Source organism: Zerene cesonia, chromosome 25 (genome assembly GCF_012273895.1).
Source record: "Zerene cesonia ecotype Mississippi chromosome 25, Zerene_cesonia_1.1, whole genome shotgun sequence".
NCBI lineage: Eukaryota > Metazoa > Arthropoda > Insecta > Lepidoptera > Pieridae > Zerene > Zerene cesonia.
In genome coordinates, this window is record NC_052126.1 from 325,153 (window position 1) to 345,857 (window position 20,705).

General features: G+C 31.9%; 2 protein-coding genes and 1 non-coding gene across 4 annotated transcripts in view; 2 read left to right on the plus strand and 1 right to left on the minus strand.

Moving 5' to 3' along the window:
• Positions 1 to 7,990, plus strand: part of LOC119836724 — a 14,566-nt gene extending 6,576 nt beyond the window's left edge. For both annotated transcript variants that reach the window (XM_038362162.1, XM_038362161.1), the window contains exons 6-12: positions 1,645 to 1,751; positions 2,183 to 2,353; positions 2,877 to 3,308; positions 3,799 to 3,905; positions 4,367 to 4,589; positions 5,660 to 5,752; positions 6,094 to 7,990. In XM_038362162.1, the coding sequence (XP_038218090.1) occupies positions 1,645 to 1,751; positions 2,183 to 2,353; positions 2,877 to 3,308; positions 3,799 to 3,905; positions 4,367 to 4,589; positions 5,660 to 5,752; positions 6,094 to 6,222 (1,262 nt within the window). In that variant the 3' untranslated portion in view covers positions 6,223 to 7,990. The remainder of the gene's footprint in view (positions 1 to 1,644; positions 1,752 to 2,182; positions 2,354 to 2,876; positions 3,309 to 3,798; positions 3,906 to 4,366; positions 4,590 to 5,659; positions 5,753 to 6,093) is intronic.
• A 1,182-nt stretch (positions 7,991 to 9,172) lies between these two features.
• The window catches only part of LOC119836569, a gene marked incomplete at its 3' end in the record, with an annotated part of 50,220 nt that continues 38,687 nt past the window's right edge, over positions 9,173 to 20,705 (plus strand). The window contains exon 1 of the mRNA XM_038361950.1: positions 9,173 to 9,500. The remainder of the gene's footprint in view (positions 9,501 to 20,705) is intronic.
• On the minus strand, positions 13,995 to 14,113 carry LOC119836845. Its single transcript, XR_005288127.1, has one exon. It is a non-coding gene; the product is annotated as a 5S ribosomal RNA (ribosomal RNA).

Sequence of the window (20,705 nt, forward strand, 5' to 3'; positions counted from 1 at the left end):
TGTACCGCGGGCGAAGCCGGGTCGAACAGTTAGTACTTAATAATATGACATCATAAAGTTTATTTGTAACAGTAGAATATTTAATTTTTAGTTTTATTGCATTGAAATGTTTTATAAATGAGAAATTTTGAATGAATAGAAAAAATTAGATCACGAGGCGGGAGTCGAACCGGCATCTTTTGCCAAACCGTGGTAACCCCGTGATCCCGCCGCAGTAATCGAATTACTTCTGCTCTTTCGGTTTTTAGTAAAATATCTTCTTTTAATATGTGATCATTACAAAAAGTCGTATTTTCAAACTGTTCTATAAATTCAAAAGACAGACTATACAACAAATATTGTTAGTACATACAAAGTGTGTTAAACGATTATCTTATCACAGACTAATTAATTACAATATGCTTATATAAGATATTAATGAACAAATCGATTATTAGTTATTGCTTATAACTGAGTTTAAGATACATAAATTAACCTAATTTATAACATGCATTTTATCATGTATTGTGCATTCTCCAAGTATACTATGGGAAGGGTATTTATTCAACCGAATTTAAAGAAAGGAGGAAATTTTCTACTGTATCTTTGTGTTTTTGACCCAGTTTGAATTGGATTTTTATATTTTTTTTTATTTGAAAGCTAGTACCAACCGTATAATCCCATCTTAATGTGGTCAAACTCTTACAATTAGAGGACGCTTTATTTTCCTATCATCATATTTATTTTGTCCACTTTAAAGTGGATGTATAAAAAATCAATGTTACATAAAAAAATATATATTTTAGTATCCTCGTTTGTTTATCATATCGCGGATCGTAAAATTGGATGTTTATATCTAAATATCTGGCTGTATATAAGTCTGCAACAACTGGGTTGCCTTGTAACGTTAAGCGATTGATAAGCTATCGACGGCATTAATGACTCAGTATTGATCCAATCACCTCTACGATTGTTTGTCTGATATCTGATATTTTATTGAATTAACGCATAACGTGTTTATTGTGATATTGGAATATTTACAAAGTAATATGTAATTTTGAAGTGAAAACTGTGGAATATAGGCAATTATTGAGATATTAAATTGAGTGTTAAAATGGCCGACAACCAAATAAGATAATATTATATTCAAACAAAAAATGTACTAAGTTAAATATAAAATGCTCTGACTGAAAGTGTCAAGTTCCAAACGTGGTTATGAGTTTGATTCGAATTAGTGTATTCTTAATAATGGATTTCATGTACCTACATTCTTATACACAAAGTGTTGGTTATTTGTGTAAGTTTAATTCATTTTTTTTTTGGTTTGTCACTTGATAGTTAAGTAACAACTGTGAAAAGATTCAATAGTATCAAAATGATAAGTAAAATAAACAAAAGAAAACTTTAATTGGTTAGAGAAAAAAATGTTATTTCGTTGTTTCTATAAATAATTGCTAATAGATTTTTTATTCTGTCTCACATTGTAGTCTTGGTAATTAAAACACAGCTATTAAATAAACTCAAATTCTACTGTCTCAGGATGATAAACAAAAAATCACAGAAAACAAGAATGGAAAGGGTTAAATGGGCAGCCTTAACACTCGCAGGCGATCTCTGCCAGGATAGGATTTCTTATAACTTGACATTTATTTTATTATATTTTAGCGGACACGGATCCTCAGAGGCGAGCTTTGATAAAGGATAAAACGAGTAAATATCTCTCCTATGCGGAGGAAATATATAAGAAACATTTGAGTGGGACAGAGCAAAGTGTAAGTGAAACATTATGCGATTTGAATTTAAAAAATCTGAAAAGCTGATAAGTATTTAATGAAGTTTCATTAGTCAACTCTAGGAAATAATAGATCTTATCAGATACAAGCTTATGTTATTCCTACAACTGTAGATTATATGTGCTGATTAAATTGGACAAACAAATTAAATGTTTATTGTTTATACTTTATTTAGTTTTTACTATGATCACTGAAAATGCCTTAAAATTATTATGAGTTTCGAAGACTCAATATTAAAAAAAAATAATGCTTTTGTACATAAAAAAATGTTTATATTATAGGTTTTTACACTTATGTGTAACATAATACTATAAATTAAAAATTTTAAGCAATTTTTCACATACGTTACAAAGAATATTTTTCCAGATAAAAAAAACTAGTATTAACATACATCCCTCTCTTTCCCACAGCTATTGCCAGAGCGAGACAGCGATATGCCGAAACCCAATCACAGCCCCATTCCATTATCTATGCTAAAACGGCCCTATGAAGACTTGGGACTATATAGAGTCCTAGGTGTCCTGGGATCTAGTATCATGTTAGTGCTGCATAAGACTGAACAGACTTGTTACGCTATGAAGGTTAGCTTATATTTTAAAAATCTAATCTATTTTTTGTACTATTTTATTGTTTGATTAGTAATTATAGCTATTTAATAAATATTAATAAATTGTAGTGCTAAATATTAGTCGATAGATAGAACTGAGTCTTCTATCACAATCCAGGTATAATTTAATTTTACTTGAAAGTTTCTTTTTAATGCATAACGATCTCAGAAACTGTTATTATTATTATTTCTTTTTTATTTTCTATAGTCTGACTCAATTTGTTCATTGGACATCTGAATGTGAAAAACATAAGCTAGGTTGTACTACCAGATACATATTTTATTTTTTCAAAGACTTACCTTGTAGGTATACTAATATTATAAAGCTGAAATATTGTTTGTTTGTTTGAACGCACTAATCTCAGGAACTACTTCTTCGATTTGAAAAATTCTTTCAGTGTTAGATAGCCCATTTATTGAGTAAGTTAATAGGCTATATATGTACCACGGGCGAAGCCGGGCCGGACCGCTAGTATTTATATATATATTTTTTTCAGGTGATACAAAAGATACCGCACAATTTGACGGAATTCGACGACTATTTCCAACAACAGTCGCCTACTAGACAACCGATATTACCAACGCTCATACCTTACATGGTCCCCCTTCACGCGTACGTTGAAACGAATAACTTATTCTTTCTAATACTATCGTACGCACCGGGCGAGAAACTATTCGATTATATAAAGAATTACGCGAAATCGATTCCGAACACGCCGGCCAAAGTGAATCTGGAGAATGTCTTCCCGAAAATCGATTTGGAGAACGAATCGATTGTCGATCTGAATCGGAATATCGATTCGGAGGCATCGGTCAAGGAGCTAGTGATGAACTCGCAGAAGTTGCTGATGAACGTCGATAGAGTTTTGACGGATAGTGATGTGAGGCAGAGTAATAGTGTTGTGCAAGAGACGGCTAGTGTTGAGAAGGTAATGGTTTTATATGTCATGTTATTTATTATAAATGTGATGGTTATTATAATAAATGAAATATGTAGTTACCGTGTTGTTCGCTGAGAGCTTTGGTTAGTGGTTGTCTATAGATAGGTAATATATATGAAAAAAAAATCTGCTCATTTATATGTTCGTATAAAGTAAAAAAACTGCATTTATTTGGAACATTGTTGTAGCATAATAACGTTATGCTTCTAATCATTTGTTTTTTTTTTTCATTTAATAGTAGTAGAAATAAGTTTTAATATTTTAATGATTTATTTTGGTTTCTGATAATCTGCAAAAACTAGTTATGTTGAAAATTTTTCAATAATTTCCTTTTTTTGTTTGAACTGCTAGTGCAACACATATTTTTAGCTTAATCCTATATTTTCATAAGCTTTTAACCCTAAAAGCTTATCAAAATATGTGTTATTCAATGAAGTTTTATTCTAATCGTTATGCATGTTTCGATACCATATTTCAGATAGTAAAGAATCCTCGAGACGTCCTCCCCCCCTCCACGATATGCAAGTGGGGGGCGGAGATACTAACAGCTATAGAGAGCTTGCATAACTGCGGTGTTATACTTAGGTGAGTTATGTCTGTTTGTTGTTGCTTATTGATTAAAAGATAAACGTAATACTGATGTTAATGACATTTAAAATAATAAATAAGTTTGTAGTATCTTAAAAATGTATCATGTACCTACTAATCCAGTAGTAAGAAACTTCAGTTATATTCTACCAAATAGGTCACATCATTTGGGTGGGAGGTACCTCTCCATATTCTAAGGTGGGTCAAAGCGCTAACAATTTTCTGTCAAACACAAAAAGAATCATCCTAATCGTTAATATATAGTATTATATTTTGTTACGTATATATTTCGCCTATTGATATTTTGAATTTTTCGTCAACCTCCGTCACAACGTTTTGACACACCCATTAAACCCCCCCTCCCCCCGCCACAGGATGTCACATTCTTAACGTGTGACACAATGCATAGGCACACAAGCTTACTTCACTTATCATACTTAAACTTGTTTTTTTCGCAGAGATCTCAACCCGAACAACATCCTCCTCTCCGAAGGTGGTCAGATCACGCTCACATATATCGTCCACTACCCCGGCGCGGAAGTGTGCGCGGCGCAGGTGCGCGGCGCGGGCGTGTACTGCGCGCCCGAGCTGCTGCGCCCGCTGGGGGGCGGCGCGCCCGAGGGGGGGGCGTGCGACTACTGGAGCTACGGGGCGCTCATGTACTACCTCATTTGCGGTGTGGTGAGTGTTTGTAGTGAAGTAGTAAAAGTAGTAAAAATAGTAAAGTAGTAAAGTAATAAAATAGTAAAGTAGTAATAGTAAAGTAGTAAAGTAGTAAAAGTAGTAAAGTAGTAAAAGTAGTAAAATTAATATTTAGTAATGGTATCGATGGACGACTATCTACTTTGTGGGTTGGAATTGGTGATAGAAAGGTAGTATATAGATATAGATAGATAGGTGGCTAACTTTTGCGCTTGTGACTGTCAATATTATAATCGTAATTATGGTAATTAGAGGGTTTTTTTTTTAATATTGTGTGTAAATTAGTGTTGATTCTATATAGTAAATGTTAAGTAGTATGTAGTATTTAGATCGTCTTTGGGTATATGCAATTATGTAATATACAAATGCGTAATGCTAGTGTGTATTTAGCGTCAGAGTTGCGTAGAATAATTAGTATTCATTAATAATGTATTTAAGTAATTACTAATTAGTAGTAGTAAGATAGTGCCTTACAGTATTAGCATTAAGTAATATTTGGTGTTTAGACTACTTTTATGTGTTATGAGCGATCTAGGCGGGATTTCAGGAGATTTAAGCTATGGGATAGTGAATGTCTGGATTGTTAATAATCCTACTATCCTACTAATATTATAAATGCGAAAGTTTGTAAAGATGTGGGTGTGTTTGTTGCTCTTTCACGCAAAAACTACTGAACACATTGCATTGAAATTCGGTACGTAGACAACTGGGATAACATATAGGTAACTTTTTATCTCGATATTCCGACGGGATACGGACTAACGCGGGTGAAACCGCGGGGCGCAGCTAGTAAAATATAAGTGTGATATAGGCATTCTCCAATATCTAATTTCTGACATTAGATATAATAAAAATAACTATCAAAAAAACTGATGAGATGGGAGGCAACAGCTCCCATCTCAAACAAAACAAAAAAAGGGATCACCAAGATCACACCACCCAGTCAGGAGTCCTGAGGTAACAAATGCCCAACAAACATACAATCGACTTAATAACCTTTTTTCGAAGTCGGTTGATAATAATCTAATATTATGCTATGTTCGTTTCAGCCGCTATCTCACTTCCACAACGAGTTCACGAGCCACACGATACTGCAGCTGCCCGAGGGGCTCAGCGTGGAAGTTGAATCTTTTCTCACACAGGTGATTGTCTACACTTGCTTTTTATATTATGATGAGGAAACTTTTGTATGTTTGTGTGCTTGTAACGTTTTCACGCAAAAACTGGATACTGGACCGATTTCATAAAGCTGCTACTTCACTGAGTGACATAGGTTATGTATGTATGTTCCAGGGGCGAAGCCGGGTCGATAAAATAAAATAAAAACCTTGAAGACTTTGGGAAAATGCTAAGTACGAATATAATAAAAAGTCAATACTAATTTTATATCAACCAAATTTGTGTGGATACATCGATGAGAATTTATCACACCAAAATACTTCTTTCTTCTTTTATATATTTAAGTGATATTTTTATTTTTCAGTTATTAACATATGAGCCATCAGAGCGGCTCGGCTCCGGTAGAGACGGGATAGAAGAAATAAAACAACATCCGTATTTTAAGAACATTGACTGGCAGAATGTGTATAACTCTTGGATAGTCCCGGATTGATGGGATTTTGCCCAATTTGTAGGCGAAAAAAAAACATTTCAAAGAATTGTGTATTGTAGCCCACAATAGGGTTTTGGATTAAAATCATCAATTGAATTATTCAAATCAATGTTGAATTGTAAACCAAAGCCATTATTTAAAATTATGGTTCCTAAAACCTAATCAATTGAGACCAAACTAAAATCCTATTAGGATTTAGTATTTTGTGATATGAAAACTTAACTTCTCAATGGCGACTGATAAAGACTTCTCAAACAGTATTATTATCAATTATACAATCAAAAAGGTTTTATAAAAAGAAATGAGCAATTAATACTAATTGTTTCTGAAATATGTTGAATTTGGAAGTAAACCAAACGAAATTACCTAATAACATTTACGAGTACACCAATTAGTACAAAAATTACAATGCTTATTGCATTTTTTTTGTCTTCAAATTCAAATTAGAAAAGACCTTCAAAACCATTATCCTTATAAATTAGATGACATAAATTAATTGAGGTCTTACTTATCAAAACATTAATTAAAATATCTGTACTTTTAAAATAGAGCTTATTGTAATGGAATAGTGTGATATTTATTATCTGTAGTTATTATGATCTTTTATAATTGTAGTTGTTGTTGTTGGCGGGAAAATTAAAATGTAGTTTTCTTTTTACATTTCGATATGAAGAGAGTTTTAAATTTCTGGAATTTATTGAATGCACTGTATTTATTTTATTACTTCTTATGAAATATCCATAAGTAATAGATATTGAAAGAAGTTTTGCGTAATTTGAGACTAGTTGCATCGTGCAAAATTATTTACTAGAATAAAACTACACCTTTGTTAGTTATAGTATGTAATATTTTTAAGTATAATATTATATTTATTGTCGGAATGACCTCTCGATTTAAGTTATTTTACTAGTAATAGAAGATGGGATAATATACTACACAAGCTTAATTAATTTATTATTTATTTATAAGGAACGTTTTCTGTAAATCAGTTTCAAAGAGAATATTCTTTCTTTTCATGATATTGATAAAAGTTATGAATTTAGTTTAAATTTGGAATCTTTTCTTTAAATTATTATTCTTAGGTTAAAATTGTAATAAATATCTCTTATGAATCATACAATGAAAATGTATGTTTTACCTAATACATCAATGGGCTGAAGTTACTTATGTGTGCATCTAGTCGTTTTGGTTTCATGTTTTGAGAAAATATGGTCGTGCTAAATTTTAATTTATTTTGTTAAGTAACTGACTCGGTCCATTACAATATAATTATATGTGAATTTAATCCACTGGAATAAAAATAAAATGAATTCATACACAATGTTTATGGATGATGAATTTTCCTAAATTTTCATAGTACAAACTTTGGCACTTGGTGGTATGATTTCTTTTTGTCTTAAGTGTAACCACAATTAACTATAGATATAATAAAATTAAAAACATCTCATCATCGTCGTACCTTGTTAAGACTTGAGTATAATAGAAATGCTTTTTTGTGTTTTTCTGTTTAAAAGATTTAAATCAAATTAATGAAATAATGAAACATTTGTTCGATGATCTCAAACCCACGGAATGTAGTCTACAAAGATGTTGCAATGATTATAGTTTTTTTTAATGTTAAGATTTGTTATAAATAGTAAGGTAGTAATAATTTATTGAACTGGAACATAGCAGGATGATCTGTAGTGATTGGATATAGTATCAATCCGTATTTTTATATGTAAATCGTGTTTGTAGCATCGTTTCTGTAATAAAGAATTGAAATTAAGTTCTCTTTGTTTTATTATTTATCGCGGTGGTTAATGACCCTATAAATAGCAAATTGTAGTGTAAGTTGGATTCTATCGGACGTAACGGTTCATTAAAGTAAAATACTTTACGTTGAATAAATCGTTTAAAACAGTTTAACAACACTATGCATTTAATAATGCTTAATCATAACAATAATTTATAATTGAATGATGAAACATAATTCATACTTTTCTATATATACCATACCGTACCGTTTTCTGCACCCTACCACCAGATAATACTACAATAGACCACACTTATATCATTTTAATAACCGCTAAAATACGTACGTATATAATCTAATATTTATTACAATTTACAAATTTGTAGCCTTTTGCAAAAGGAAGAACAGATAAGCGCCACCAGTGAATTAAAAAAATATAATTCATTTTTATAAGGCCAAATAATTTCAAAGAAGCTAATAGCTTTATTAAACAAATAACTCAAAAATTAAAACAACCTGAACACGAACTCAAACGCAGTTATAAAGAAACAATTTACTTAAGTAATGCAAAATACTTCCAAGAAAAAATTAAATGCACCATGAATGATATAATTTATGTTAATTAAACTGCGCTACGTATAAATCTAAGATTAATTACAATTCAATCCAACAAGGAGCGCAAACTGGAGTCTAAAGTAATTGGTATTTTTGCATCAAATTATACTTGTTCGATTTTATCTGCATTCGTGCTCATTACAGTCCACGCACTTGTATTTCCATAAAACTTGCATCATAATTGCAAAATAAATCTCCACGGAACAGGTATGGCATACCATCTGAGGAGCGAGGCCGCATTTCTTCTAAGGTGATCAAGTCTTATTAAAAAACTTATGGAAAAACTCTTATGCTCACCTACATAAACTTCAATCTTCATTATCTCAAGGTAGGCTACGCGATTTCCAACTTTATCGACCGCTTTAAGCTTTCGCAATGTTGAAACTAGATGGCATTACACGTTTTTGTTGTATTATGAAACTTAACTCTAGAATCTAGATGATAAAATAAAAAATAGAGTGCGATAGTAAAAGTTCGATGCTACCTAAATCTTTTAGTGGCCATATTCTATCAATATACTGTTTATACAATTAACTAGCATTTTATTTAGTCGGTTTATAGTACAATCTCGAGAGAACGCAAAGCGGCTATTGGACGATGAAAACGAGACTCAAGACAAGACAAGACAGTTGTCCATTTGACAAGGTGTTGATTCGGTGTGTAATGTGCGCATGCGCGGCTGTCATTTAATTTTAATTTACTGGTGTTTTCCCGCGGAAAATAACAAGTACATATTAATGAAAAAAGGCAGTTCTTAAAAATTGTGAGAATATGTTTGAAGTTTTGTAAACAGAAAGTGTGTTGGAATTCTATACATAAACATTGATCAAGTTTCGTTCCCATCATTTGTTATTCGTTTTATCGAATTCATGAATATTTTTGAGTTTTGTGAGTGAAGATTTATGTTTATTGGATTCCAAATTGAGTGGTAAGTTTTTAGAAAATAACCAGTAAACATTTATGCATAGCTTTATTAAATAATAGTAGTTATTATTATAAACAAGTTTTAAGTTGTTCATGAGAAATTAAAACACATGCTGCCGTGTAGGTATATTATCTAGGAAATTTTAATGTTTCACTGTACGAACATATTTTTTTTTATTTATTATTTGCTAAAGAATTAAAACAAACATATTATGTACATGTAGGTATAAATAATTAAGGTACAAAATGGCTAAACTTTAAATTTTCAAATATTTGTATTTTCTGCGTTCGAATTTATTTTATTATATAATAAATAGATAAGCCTAAATTAACTATTTCAACACTATTTATACAACTAATAGGTAGCTGGTTATTTAAAGAATTTGTACTTTCTAATTCAAATTAAAGCACGACTCGTGAAGGTCGCAGGGTCTGCGCCGACTGATTCATTATCATTTTATTTCATTCAGGATGTTGTTATAGAATACTATATGCCGTTAATATTTGCATAGATAATGAAGTTTTTATTGTATTAGCTGGCGATTGTCTTATATTAATTTGATTAAGCGCAACGTATTTTGCGCGTGAAGATAACTCCTTGAAAGCGATTTGCGTAGAACATTTCGAATTGTTTTAATTTGAATATAATTGGCTTTTATAAGGGATGAAGAAAGGGAGAAGTATACGTGTACACACCAAAGAGTTTCCGACGAAATGCGTTAAATAGTCGTGGCATCAGTGTATATAAATCTTATATGGAGGAAGCGCCAAATATTTTTAGAAAATGTGTAAGAAATAAACAACGAATAACATCCGCTGAGTTATGGCTCGCTTTTCAAAATCGATATAAAGCAAGAAATAAGATAAGTTCTTTTGCGTAACATCTAACATGATCTAAGTTAATTTCAAAAAATTATATTCATGAAGAAAAAGACGCCTTACGTTATACAAAATTATTGACTAGAAAGAGATAAAAGAATGAATTGAAGTCTCTGTATTGTCTGTTTAAAATATAATCAAATTCAATTTGTTATTTATTCCATACCCTTTGCTTCTACTAGCGCAGCGGCTGCTCGTGGGTTTTCGAATCTACGTATTAATTAGACGTTCAAGTTGTCCCCAAAATGTTAGCCATTTTTTTACAGACTCATTTCACTAAGTACCTACCTAATCTATATTGCCACTGATTGTAAAAACAATTTGGAACAAAATATGAACATAATATATTACATTAAAAATTAAAACACAACGAACGAATAATGAATACATTGTACATATATATTTAATAACATTATGATGTAAAATTAACGCGAAATGAGCTAAATTTTCCACTCCATAAAGCATCTAGTACCTACTCATATATTTACGATAGTATGTAGTATGTACATGCACAATTACGTAAGTCTAATTAGACGATTAAATAATTGTATGACAACACCCAACTAAAGAATTCAAAAATTATAATTCTTTTCCGCTCCGTAAACACGACAACACTGGCACTTTCTTACTTTTTTTATAACTTTCTCGTTATGCAATCCATGTAAATTGCGATGTGGACACGCCTTTAAATGTTATATAATCTGTGGTCGAAATAAAATATGCTAATTTAAAAAAAATGTTCGATTGTGACGTTTGAATCGAGATACATATTTTGAATGGGTAGTGTTGCTATTGTTAAATAAATGACAAAATGAAATGAAGTTTATAATTGAGGAATTCATAGAATTTTTTTACCGGTTTTTGAAATGGGTAGTCACCCTAAATATTGTGCGGTATTTCGACCCCTCTAGCACTAATATATATTGTTTGATTAACGATTAAAGCATTGATTGTTGGGACCACACAGTGACCATCTACTACAACTTAAACTTTCCATATATTACCCTTCATTGATCTGAATTTTGGCACACATGTGAACTTTGACCTCTTGAAGAAGAAAATCGGACTAAAACTACCCGAAAATAATATTAGTTATGTATTTTCAACGTGAAATCGCTGAAAAATATTTTGTTAATGTTTTATCTTGAGTATTATGTGATTGGTTTGTGGACAATTCAATTGAACGTGTAAGTTTCTGTGGGATATTTACAAACTTTTCACCTTGATTATCTTCATGGATGCGGCCAGTACCTAATATAAATTATCATATTTATATACTTTTAATCATATTTAAAAATCATTTGCACACTATCCTCGAATTTATAGTATTTGAAATATATTGAGAACAAATTTTAAAATTTACGAATTCTTACATCAACCAACAAAAGGTCAAATGGAGTGAAAAAATTAATTGGGAGGCCCATATCCTTTTCCCTACCCTTCCCAGTCCTTTCCTTTATTCCTCTCGCCAATCCCTTCTGAATCCCATCCCAATTTAAAGTCGGCAATCCATTTATAGAGGTGTAAGGAATGGACCTTATGTCTCTCTAAATGTTCATGGGCGCCGGTAGCGCTTACCATCAGGCGTCCCACCAGCTCCATTGCCGACTGTGACATAAAAAAAAATTCATAACAATGCAGTTAACCATTCCTAGTCCACTGGTAGCGACTCTTAACCACGTAATCAAAGATAACAGAATAATGAGAAAATGTACGTTCCTCCACGCACACTGTACGTGCTCTGATGATTTCACTGTTACATGCTGAATCAACAATCGACAACTTTACTATTGATTCGGTGTGAATGTATAGCGTTTTTATTACTACATGTAGAGTAACATTATATTATTTAAATCTATGTATATCAGTCCACAGTAAATATATAATATTATACAGTATACTAGAGGCAATTTTATCAGGTGTACGCATTCACAAATAAATGATATGTTGGAATATGAACATTACACACGTATTATAACAATACTAAAGTACGTATTTTTATAGTTATTATTCAGTTGTATAGAAACTCGTTAAAACTGCTGAGTTCGATATTTATAATAAAAAAAAGTAACTGCAGATCCCATAAATATCACAAATCCGTAAGTAAGTCTGTATCTTTTTTTTTATTTAGATTATTACTTTGCATATATGCAAATATTTGATGATATTATATAATAAGTTATTTTTTATCACGAAATATGAAGCAAAGGGGAGGAATTGCTCTATGTCATTTATGTAAAGCACTGGTAGGTTAGTAAATGGAACATTTTCACCTTCGTTTTCGAAGTAGGTAAATGATATGTTCTTTGGGTTTCATAAGATTTATTTTCGTCGTTTTGTATGTTATGTCATATTATTAATTTCTAATTTCACGTCAAATTATTGCATTATGAAATTGCGAGTGTACCATGTCTAATATTAATTTAATTATGTAATGAATAAATACGGTAAAAGCTTTTTGCGAGACGTAATAAGATTAATATTATCATAGTTATTTTAAAGCAAAGTAGGACAACGTTTCGAGTTGTAATATAAATAATATTATTTTGTACTCTCTCGAGTCTAGTTCTTGGTAGCTAATAATATTGATACAATAGGTAAACTAATACAAGCGAAACATTTCCTCTATTTAAAACTCCTATAAAAGTAATTTGAGTAAGTATGAATTATCAACTTTCATAATATTGTTATGTACATCGAATCATTAGTACCACGAAGAGATTTAGCGTGTCGCCTAGTGGGGTATAGAGCAAGATGCATCTGTTGGTGTTAACCTCTGTACCATACTAGATTCATAGCCGTCAAAACTTTGAAATCCACAACGCAAGCAAACAGTTCGTCATTAATTAGCACCCGTAATTATGTTTTCTATTGAATAAAAACGTAAGCACGGGTCACTTTTTCTTTTACGTAACGCAAGTTGCGATACGGCAATCGTTTGTTTGTCGTGGGAGACGCAACCGTGTGAGAATGTTTGATTTGACGGTCAGATGGGAATGAATGGTTATGTTAGTAGCTGTTGAATACGGCTTTACTCGCCGTCTAGAACTGGTCTTGTTGCTAATCCTGGCTAAATGAATCTATATCTAAATCTCTGTGTATAAAATTCTCGTGTTACAATGTTAGTTACCATACTCCGAAACGGCTGGACCGTGTCTCATGGAATTTCCTGTGCATATCGGGTGAGTTTGAGAATCGGTCAGCATGATAAGAGTATAAGCAAAATGATAAGAGTAAGGCGGAACAGCGCTTGCCGGGTCAGCTAGTCATGGTATAAAATGAGTCTGAACCGAGTTTCACATACATTGGCGCAAGTTTTTGCGTGAAACTTAGAAGAGCAATAAACATGTAGCATTTATTTATCCTTATAAACTTTCGCGTTTATGATTAGTACGATTTAGAAAGTAGGATAGGACTCGTGAGTCTAGTCCGATAAAGACTTGTAGTTTGGTATCTCTGGTCTGATCGCGCTTCGATTCTGCAAATGCAAATATGGCAAATTATGTCCAGTATTTAAATTAATAAAAAAAATAATTCAGTATCTAGAATACATTCATTTATTAATTATTTCAGTGCTAAATGAAAAAAAAAGTAATAAAAAAATTTATTGATAGCAAAAAGCCAACATCACGCGGTGTTCCCAGGCGGTCACCCATCCAAGTACTGACCGCGCCCGACGTTGCTTAACTTCGGTGATCGGACGAGAACCGGTGTATTCAACGTGGTATGGACGTTGGCATATGTGCTCACGATATTATTGTATGTATAGGAAACATCAGCGAACATTTAAGTAATCTTCTGTTTTAAACAATCCATCAAACAACAATAGACCGAGATAGCGATACTGTATTGTTCTTTAATATGCTCGTCACGGCTGTGACCACAATGGGCAGGATGGGACCAATCTGTATTCTTAAGAGAATGGTTAAGCTATTAAGAAAAGCAACGTCCTAGTATATTTTACAAGAAAGGGTCTTTGCCTTGGTGTGGGGGGAGGGTGATGAGGAAACGTATGTAGTTCTTAAAACTTATAACTCAGTGGTGAAGAATAATACACCCACCATACGCTAAAGTAGTAGTAAACTAAAGTACTTTTCTTCATGTCTATTTTATCAATGTTCAAGTTCCTTTGTCAGATCTAAAACTTAACCGAACCTTATAATGAGATGTGGATAAAAATAAGCTTATGCTTATGTTACTCAGTAAATAGGCTTATGTTTTAGATGAGCCAATCAGATAAGAAATATCCAAGTATTATATATTCTCTGAAGCATTAGCTTATATTAAAAACAGCTGTTCGCCACAGCTTCGCTCGTGTTACACAAATAGCCTATATCACTCAGTAAAGTTGCAGCTTTCCATGGTGGAAGAATTTTTGAAATTCAGTCCAGCAGTTTTTGCGTGATAACATTAGAAACATACAAAAATATAAAAAAAAAATCTGTAATATATGCAATATCAGTGTAGATTAGTTTGCCCTGGCTTCACCCGTGGTACATATATAACCAATACCACTTAGAGAAGCTGAAGCTTTATCATAGTGAAAGATTTTTTAAAATCGATCTATTAGTTTTTGTGCAAAAGCATCACAAACTTATACGCACAAAAACACAAATGTTTGATGTATATATTAGTCGTTTGGATTATTTGTTGCGTAATTCAACTGTACGTAATTAACAAACTGTAAACCGCATAATTGATACATCACAGACTAATAAATTTATCAACCACTGCCGTAACGCCATACTCGACTGTGTGTTTTGAAACATTATATTTTTGAGGTTAAAAACCTTTGCGGATTTAATATAAACTTCGTGGTATTGAATAAATTTTTTTACCTGACATATATGTATAGTAATATAATATGGAGACAATAAAATGTTTAGTAATTTTATAATTTTGGTACCATATACTCTTTAAAAAATCTCTCACATTTAGGTACACCAAAGGTAATAATTCAAGGTCACTGCTCTTTGTGTATCCTTTATTAATCCAATTATATATGTTGAAGTATGTAAGGATGTATGTTAATTTGTTACTCTTTCGCGCGAAAACCGTTAAAGGATTCTGACAATCATTTAGGCTGATGTAGCAGAATAACATATAAGCGATTGAATTTGTTGTGCTCCCGGGTTTGTCCCACATTTAGATTTATATGTCATACTAGCGGTCCGCCCCGACTTCGCCCGTGGTATATATATAGCCTTAAGCCTTCCTCAATAAATGGGCTAACTAAAACTGAAAAAATTTTTCAATACAGTAGTTCCTTAGATTAGCGCGTTCAAACAAATAAACAATCTTCAGCTTCATAATATTAGTATAGATGTAAAAACATAATGTGTTTAAAATCGTACATGAACCTTCACTCATTTATTTATGGCACGATTTATTATCATTATGATTTATCTTGCACAAATTAAACGATCGTAATTATACGAAGGTGGCCATTAAAAACTAGATCAAAACTTGAATGATGACTAATCGTAAGGAAAATCGGCCAATGTCAACCGAGCTGGTACAATTTCCTCCATTTCATTGTTGTCGCTTTCAAATACATGACATTATGATTCATAGAATTTTAGAGGGACCTGTTCTAGTGCTTGCCAGTTCCTTAATTTTACAATTTATATTCTAATTAAACGTATAAAGTGCCCAGAGATTTACTGTATATAAAACAGTTCTGCACATTTATATGAATGTTATCTACTATATACTATTAAGTATGAATTTTATCATATGACCATTTAACATCAGGTGGCCCACCTGCTCCTTTGCTTGCCCTGCCATAAAAAAAAATCTGAAGACGTCTGAAATTTAAATCAGAAGCCTTGCTGCTCTGAGCCTTTCTATGTCGCAAATATTCTTATCGCTTCCGCAAATTCAGAAATGCCTAATGTCTATAATAAATATTAATGTTTTAACACTTAATCATCATGCTAATCACACAAAACTTAATATATTCGTATATTATTTCAGTATTTTTTCTCATAATGTGAACCAGTATTTTGATTAGCGTTAATTACCGTATATGATAAGATATTTGTTACATTCTCTCCATAAAAACGTTCGCGCGAAGTAGACGAGTTACTGGTGTCTGGTATTACAACACTATTTTATTAGCGCATAACGTAATGCGTTTTTCTAGTTGCCTTTTTTAAATTGTAGCTGTCACCTATAAGTTCTCTATAAAAATAATTAAAATTTATAACATTTTTAAAACATCTGGATATGATATGTTTAGTGTATCTATCTAATAATGGCCCATATACTTATTTATGTATAAAAATAAATATTAAATCATCCGCCCGGATATCACGATTTCTGTTGTATCCCAAGGGAGCATTTAATCGTAATAAACAGTATCCTATAACCCAAGTCAGCTTATACCTTAATATGTATACCAAATTTCATCAGAATTCGTTCAGTAGTTTCATAGTAATTGACGGACAAACGTCCAAACAAACTTTCACATTTATATTATTAGTGTTATTACCTAATATTAAATAATTGCATACTTATTTATATATTTCAGACCACTAGGCAGTATTATTTTAATAATATCTTATAAGTTATTCTAGAGTTAGTAACGTTGTACAAACACACAATTTATTTTTTTATCGTTAATATGTATCTGTGTTTTCTTCATCCATATAAAACATGTTATAACCAAAATTCGAAGTATATTACACATCGCGTCATAATAGTTTACTGGCATAATTAAATTATATTTGATCAGTATATATGTAAAACCATTTGACCAAAGCTTTCTTGCATAAAATATTGTAATCTGAAGCAAGCCAGCATCAAGATCAGAATGAGTGTCTTCAAGCCACATCGTGTACATAGCACGTAGTGTATTATGATATAGCACGTAGTTAGATGACCGGTCTGGACCGCATGCCAGCTAATCTTGCGTCACAGATCCGTTTAGGGCTGTCACTGGGGTCAAAGAACGATTTATTTTTAATGTGTTCGGTGTAGTTAAGTAATGAGGTATTTCTACTACAAGAGATCCTGACATCACTCGTTGTTCAGATATACAGCCTATAGCACTCATATGCAAAGTTGAGAGATTTTTTTGTAATTAATGTTAGTTCCTGAGATGGCGCTTTCATTCAAACAAAGAAACTCTTTAGCATTATTCGTTTCGGTATAGTTCGGTAATCCTAAAGCAGAGCTAATGTAAATAAATAAAAAAAACATATTTAAAAAGCCGTATTTGAAAAGTAGGTATTTATTTCTTGGTATTCATGAATTTCTTATTAAGAAGAAAAGCTACAAAGTTACACATATTCTTAAACTAAAAGGCATGCGCAGCTATACTGTTAATAATAACTCGAAGCTGACAGCCCTACCCGTCTTACGTTCGCGTACCATTATCACATGTTTAGTTAGAGCAAAGAAGAGGTATGAATTACACAACCTTATGTTTAAACGATCACCTTGCTTTGGGGACTAGTGTTTAGCGTGATTGTCGTCTTTAGAAGGTCCAATATTCTCGTCCCGGTGGAACTAAACTTCATAAAGTTCATAATGTCATTAAAAATGTAACACCTGTTGTCATTATCGTACTAAAACCAATATGTAATTTTTGTATTGTTAAAATTAACACGTTTTAGTTCTAAATGAACATATATAATATTTACGTGTTAAATTAGTAACTTTCTCGTTTCCATGGTATTTCCGGCATATGCTTATGCCTATGTCTTTTCTCAAGTCACAAGATCAGCATCCTACAAAATTTTAACCAAATCGGTTGAGTGGTTTAAGTGTGAAAAAGCGACAGACGGGCAGAGTTACTTTTGCATTTATTATATTAGTAGGAATTGTATTGCGTCTTAGCTAATGCTTATAATATATATTATTATCTATAATGAAACTCGTATAACAGAATTCGTAATAACTGATTGGTTGTAAGATTATAATGATAAGATTAGTTTAAAGTCATATTTGATATTTATTTCTTATTTTCTCTCATCTGTTTAATCTCTCAGGTGTAAGAAATGAAATGACGGACCAAGCAGTATTTTTTAAAAGATCGCGAGTGAAATTAATGTGAACAAAAACAGCGGACGACGTCGCGTACAAAAACTAGTTTATATTTAAGAGTTATGTTGTAAAGTTTCACAACACGGTCTTGTAAGGAAACATTACTGAGCGCGAAACTGGTTCGGTCCAAACTTAATTTATAGCTGGAACAAGTGTATCATAGGAAATAATTGAATTCAGCTGTTTCTGAAAATGTATTACAAACTTTTACAGTTCTGGCCCCACGCCTGGGTCAAACTAAAATTTTGTTTTGATTTGAGCCTGAATATAAACAAAAACTATAGACTTCGGCATTCATTCATTATCGATTAACAGTTTTTTAGTAAAAGTCCGTTATTGCACCTTTATAAAATGAATTTTGAAGTCTTATTAACTACTTCTCTTCTATTTTATTATAGGCGTATTAATCGTAATATATGCAGTTATATATTTACAAATAATCTTGTTAGATGTTGGTTGAGATTTGTTATGAATGAAAAGAAAAATGTTTTTCTATTTAAGTGATTTAAACTGTGCAATTGAAAGTTAAGCGATAATCTAATATTCACGAATAAAAAATTCATATTATGTAAGAATAGTTTATTTCATTTATAGCATTAAGACAATATTCTTATGATGGAGAGTTAAACGCGCATGAAGCTCAGCTGGAAAGGAAATTAAATACAAATAATATTTGCATTTATATCACAAGTATATTTATGCTTATGTGATGCTTATTTACATATTCGAGATAGTATAGTTGTGTTACGATTAATGTATTTGATTAAAGATAGGCATTTTCTTTGTGAAGTTAGAAGAATTTGAGTAATTTTCTAGAAAATCTACTATTTATTTGCCTGGTTATATTGCTTTCTTTTATTTTTACATTACGAGAAAATATTATATCATTCTACACTTACCGTTTGATACGACTCTAACCTTCATCACGTCTATTGCTAAACCGAGAATACGTTAAACGTATCACTAACACAAACATACATTCAAACATCTAACGTAATTTGTCAATACAGTATCGATGAAGTAACACTTACAGGCTCTAACAAGTGCGACACGTAATCCTTCACAACTCAACCCACATATGGGCATTAGCAAAATCCTCACGCTGACAGTGTCATAGCCTTGTGCTCGAAATGCTTTATAGAAAACGACTATGAAATTGTTAATTAGAACCGGAGGAATGAGGCTTACTGGATTAAGAAGTGAGTCCATCTAGCGTACGTAAAATTTTACGAGGTGCCGTCGATAGCACATTTACGATCAAGTTGTGGGTGTAGCCTGCGCTGACTTAACTAGATTAGGATAGGATTGATGGAAGGAATAAGGAAAGTAACTGGAAAGGATAAGGAAAAAGATGCAGCTCGGGCTCCCTCACTTAACGAAACGTAATACGCCGGTTTTCTGTGAGGGTGTGGTTCGCCGGTGCTAACTGCCCCAATTCGTGCCGAAGCATTCCCATAACTGAAGAAATCTGTGCTATATTCTAAAGTCTATTTAACAGATTCAAGAATATTCGATGGCATTTTATTCGCAATTTATAAACATAACGAGATAATATGTGAAAATCATCATCATATAGTTATTATGAGAGTTATGATACATGTCTGAAAACAGTAATATATTCATATAAAATAACCTAACATTACAATCTATTTACATGGTGTTCAAAAAATGTCTGCCTAATTGAAATTTCAAATTAAAGCAACATTACTTCCGTCGTATACATGACAAACTAATCAATAACAAAAGGGGCAATCTTGTACAATCGCTATATCTCACCTTGGGTATTTTGACAACATAATACAAGTACATGTTTTGATAATTTATGCAAGATTATTGTCATGTGCAATGAGTTGTTATTTCAATTGTGTTAATGTAGCCATGGATAGTGAGAGCGGCTTTCTTATCAATAATGTACAGTCTATTTCATACGCCTTTATTGAAGGCAAAACAAATTTTAGAATCAAGTACAATTTCGTTCGAGGTAATGTGAAAACGTGATGATTATATGTGATCTTATATGTTATATTTACGTTGAATGCTTCTGTTTGAATAAATAAATAACTGTACCTATTTTCCTCATTGCTCTCGACTACTAAATGGCTTTTTAATATTGAATGAAGCAATATTTTTTGTAAGTTATTATATAGTACAATCGTTGGTAGTCTATGAAGTATATCTTTAAAAAAAAAGATAAAACAAATTAATTAAAAATGGTTTGGGGATGACACTACATTACACCAAAAATTCATTTTATATTTTATCAAACACCCTGTATAATATA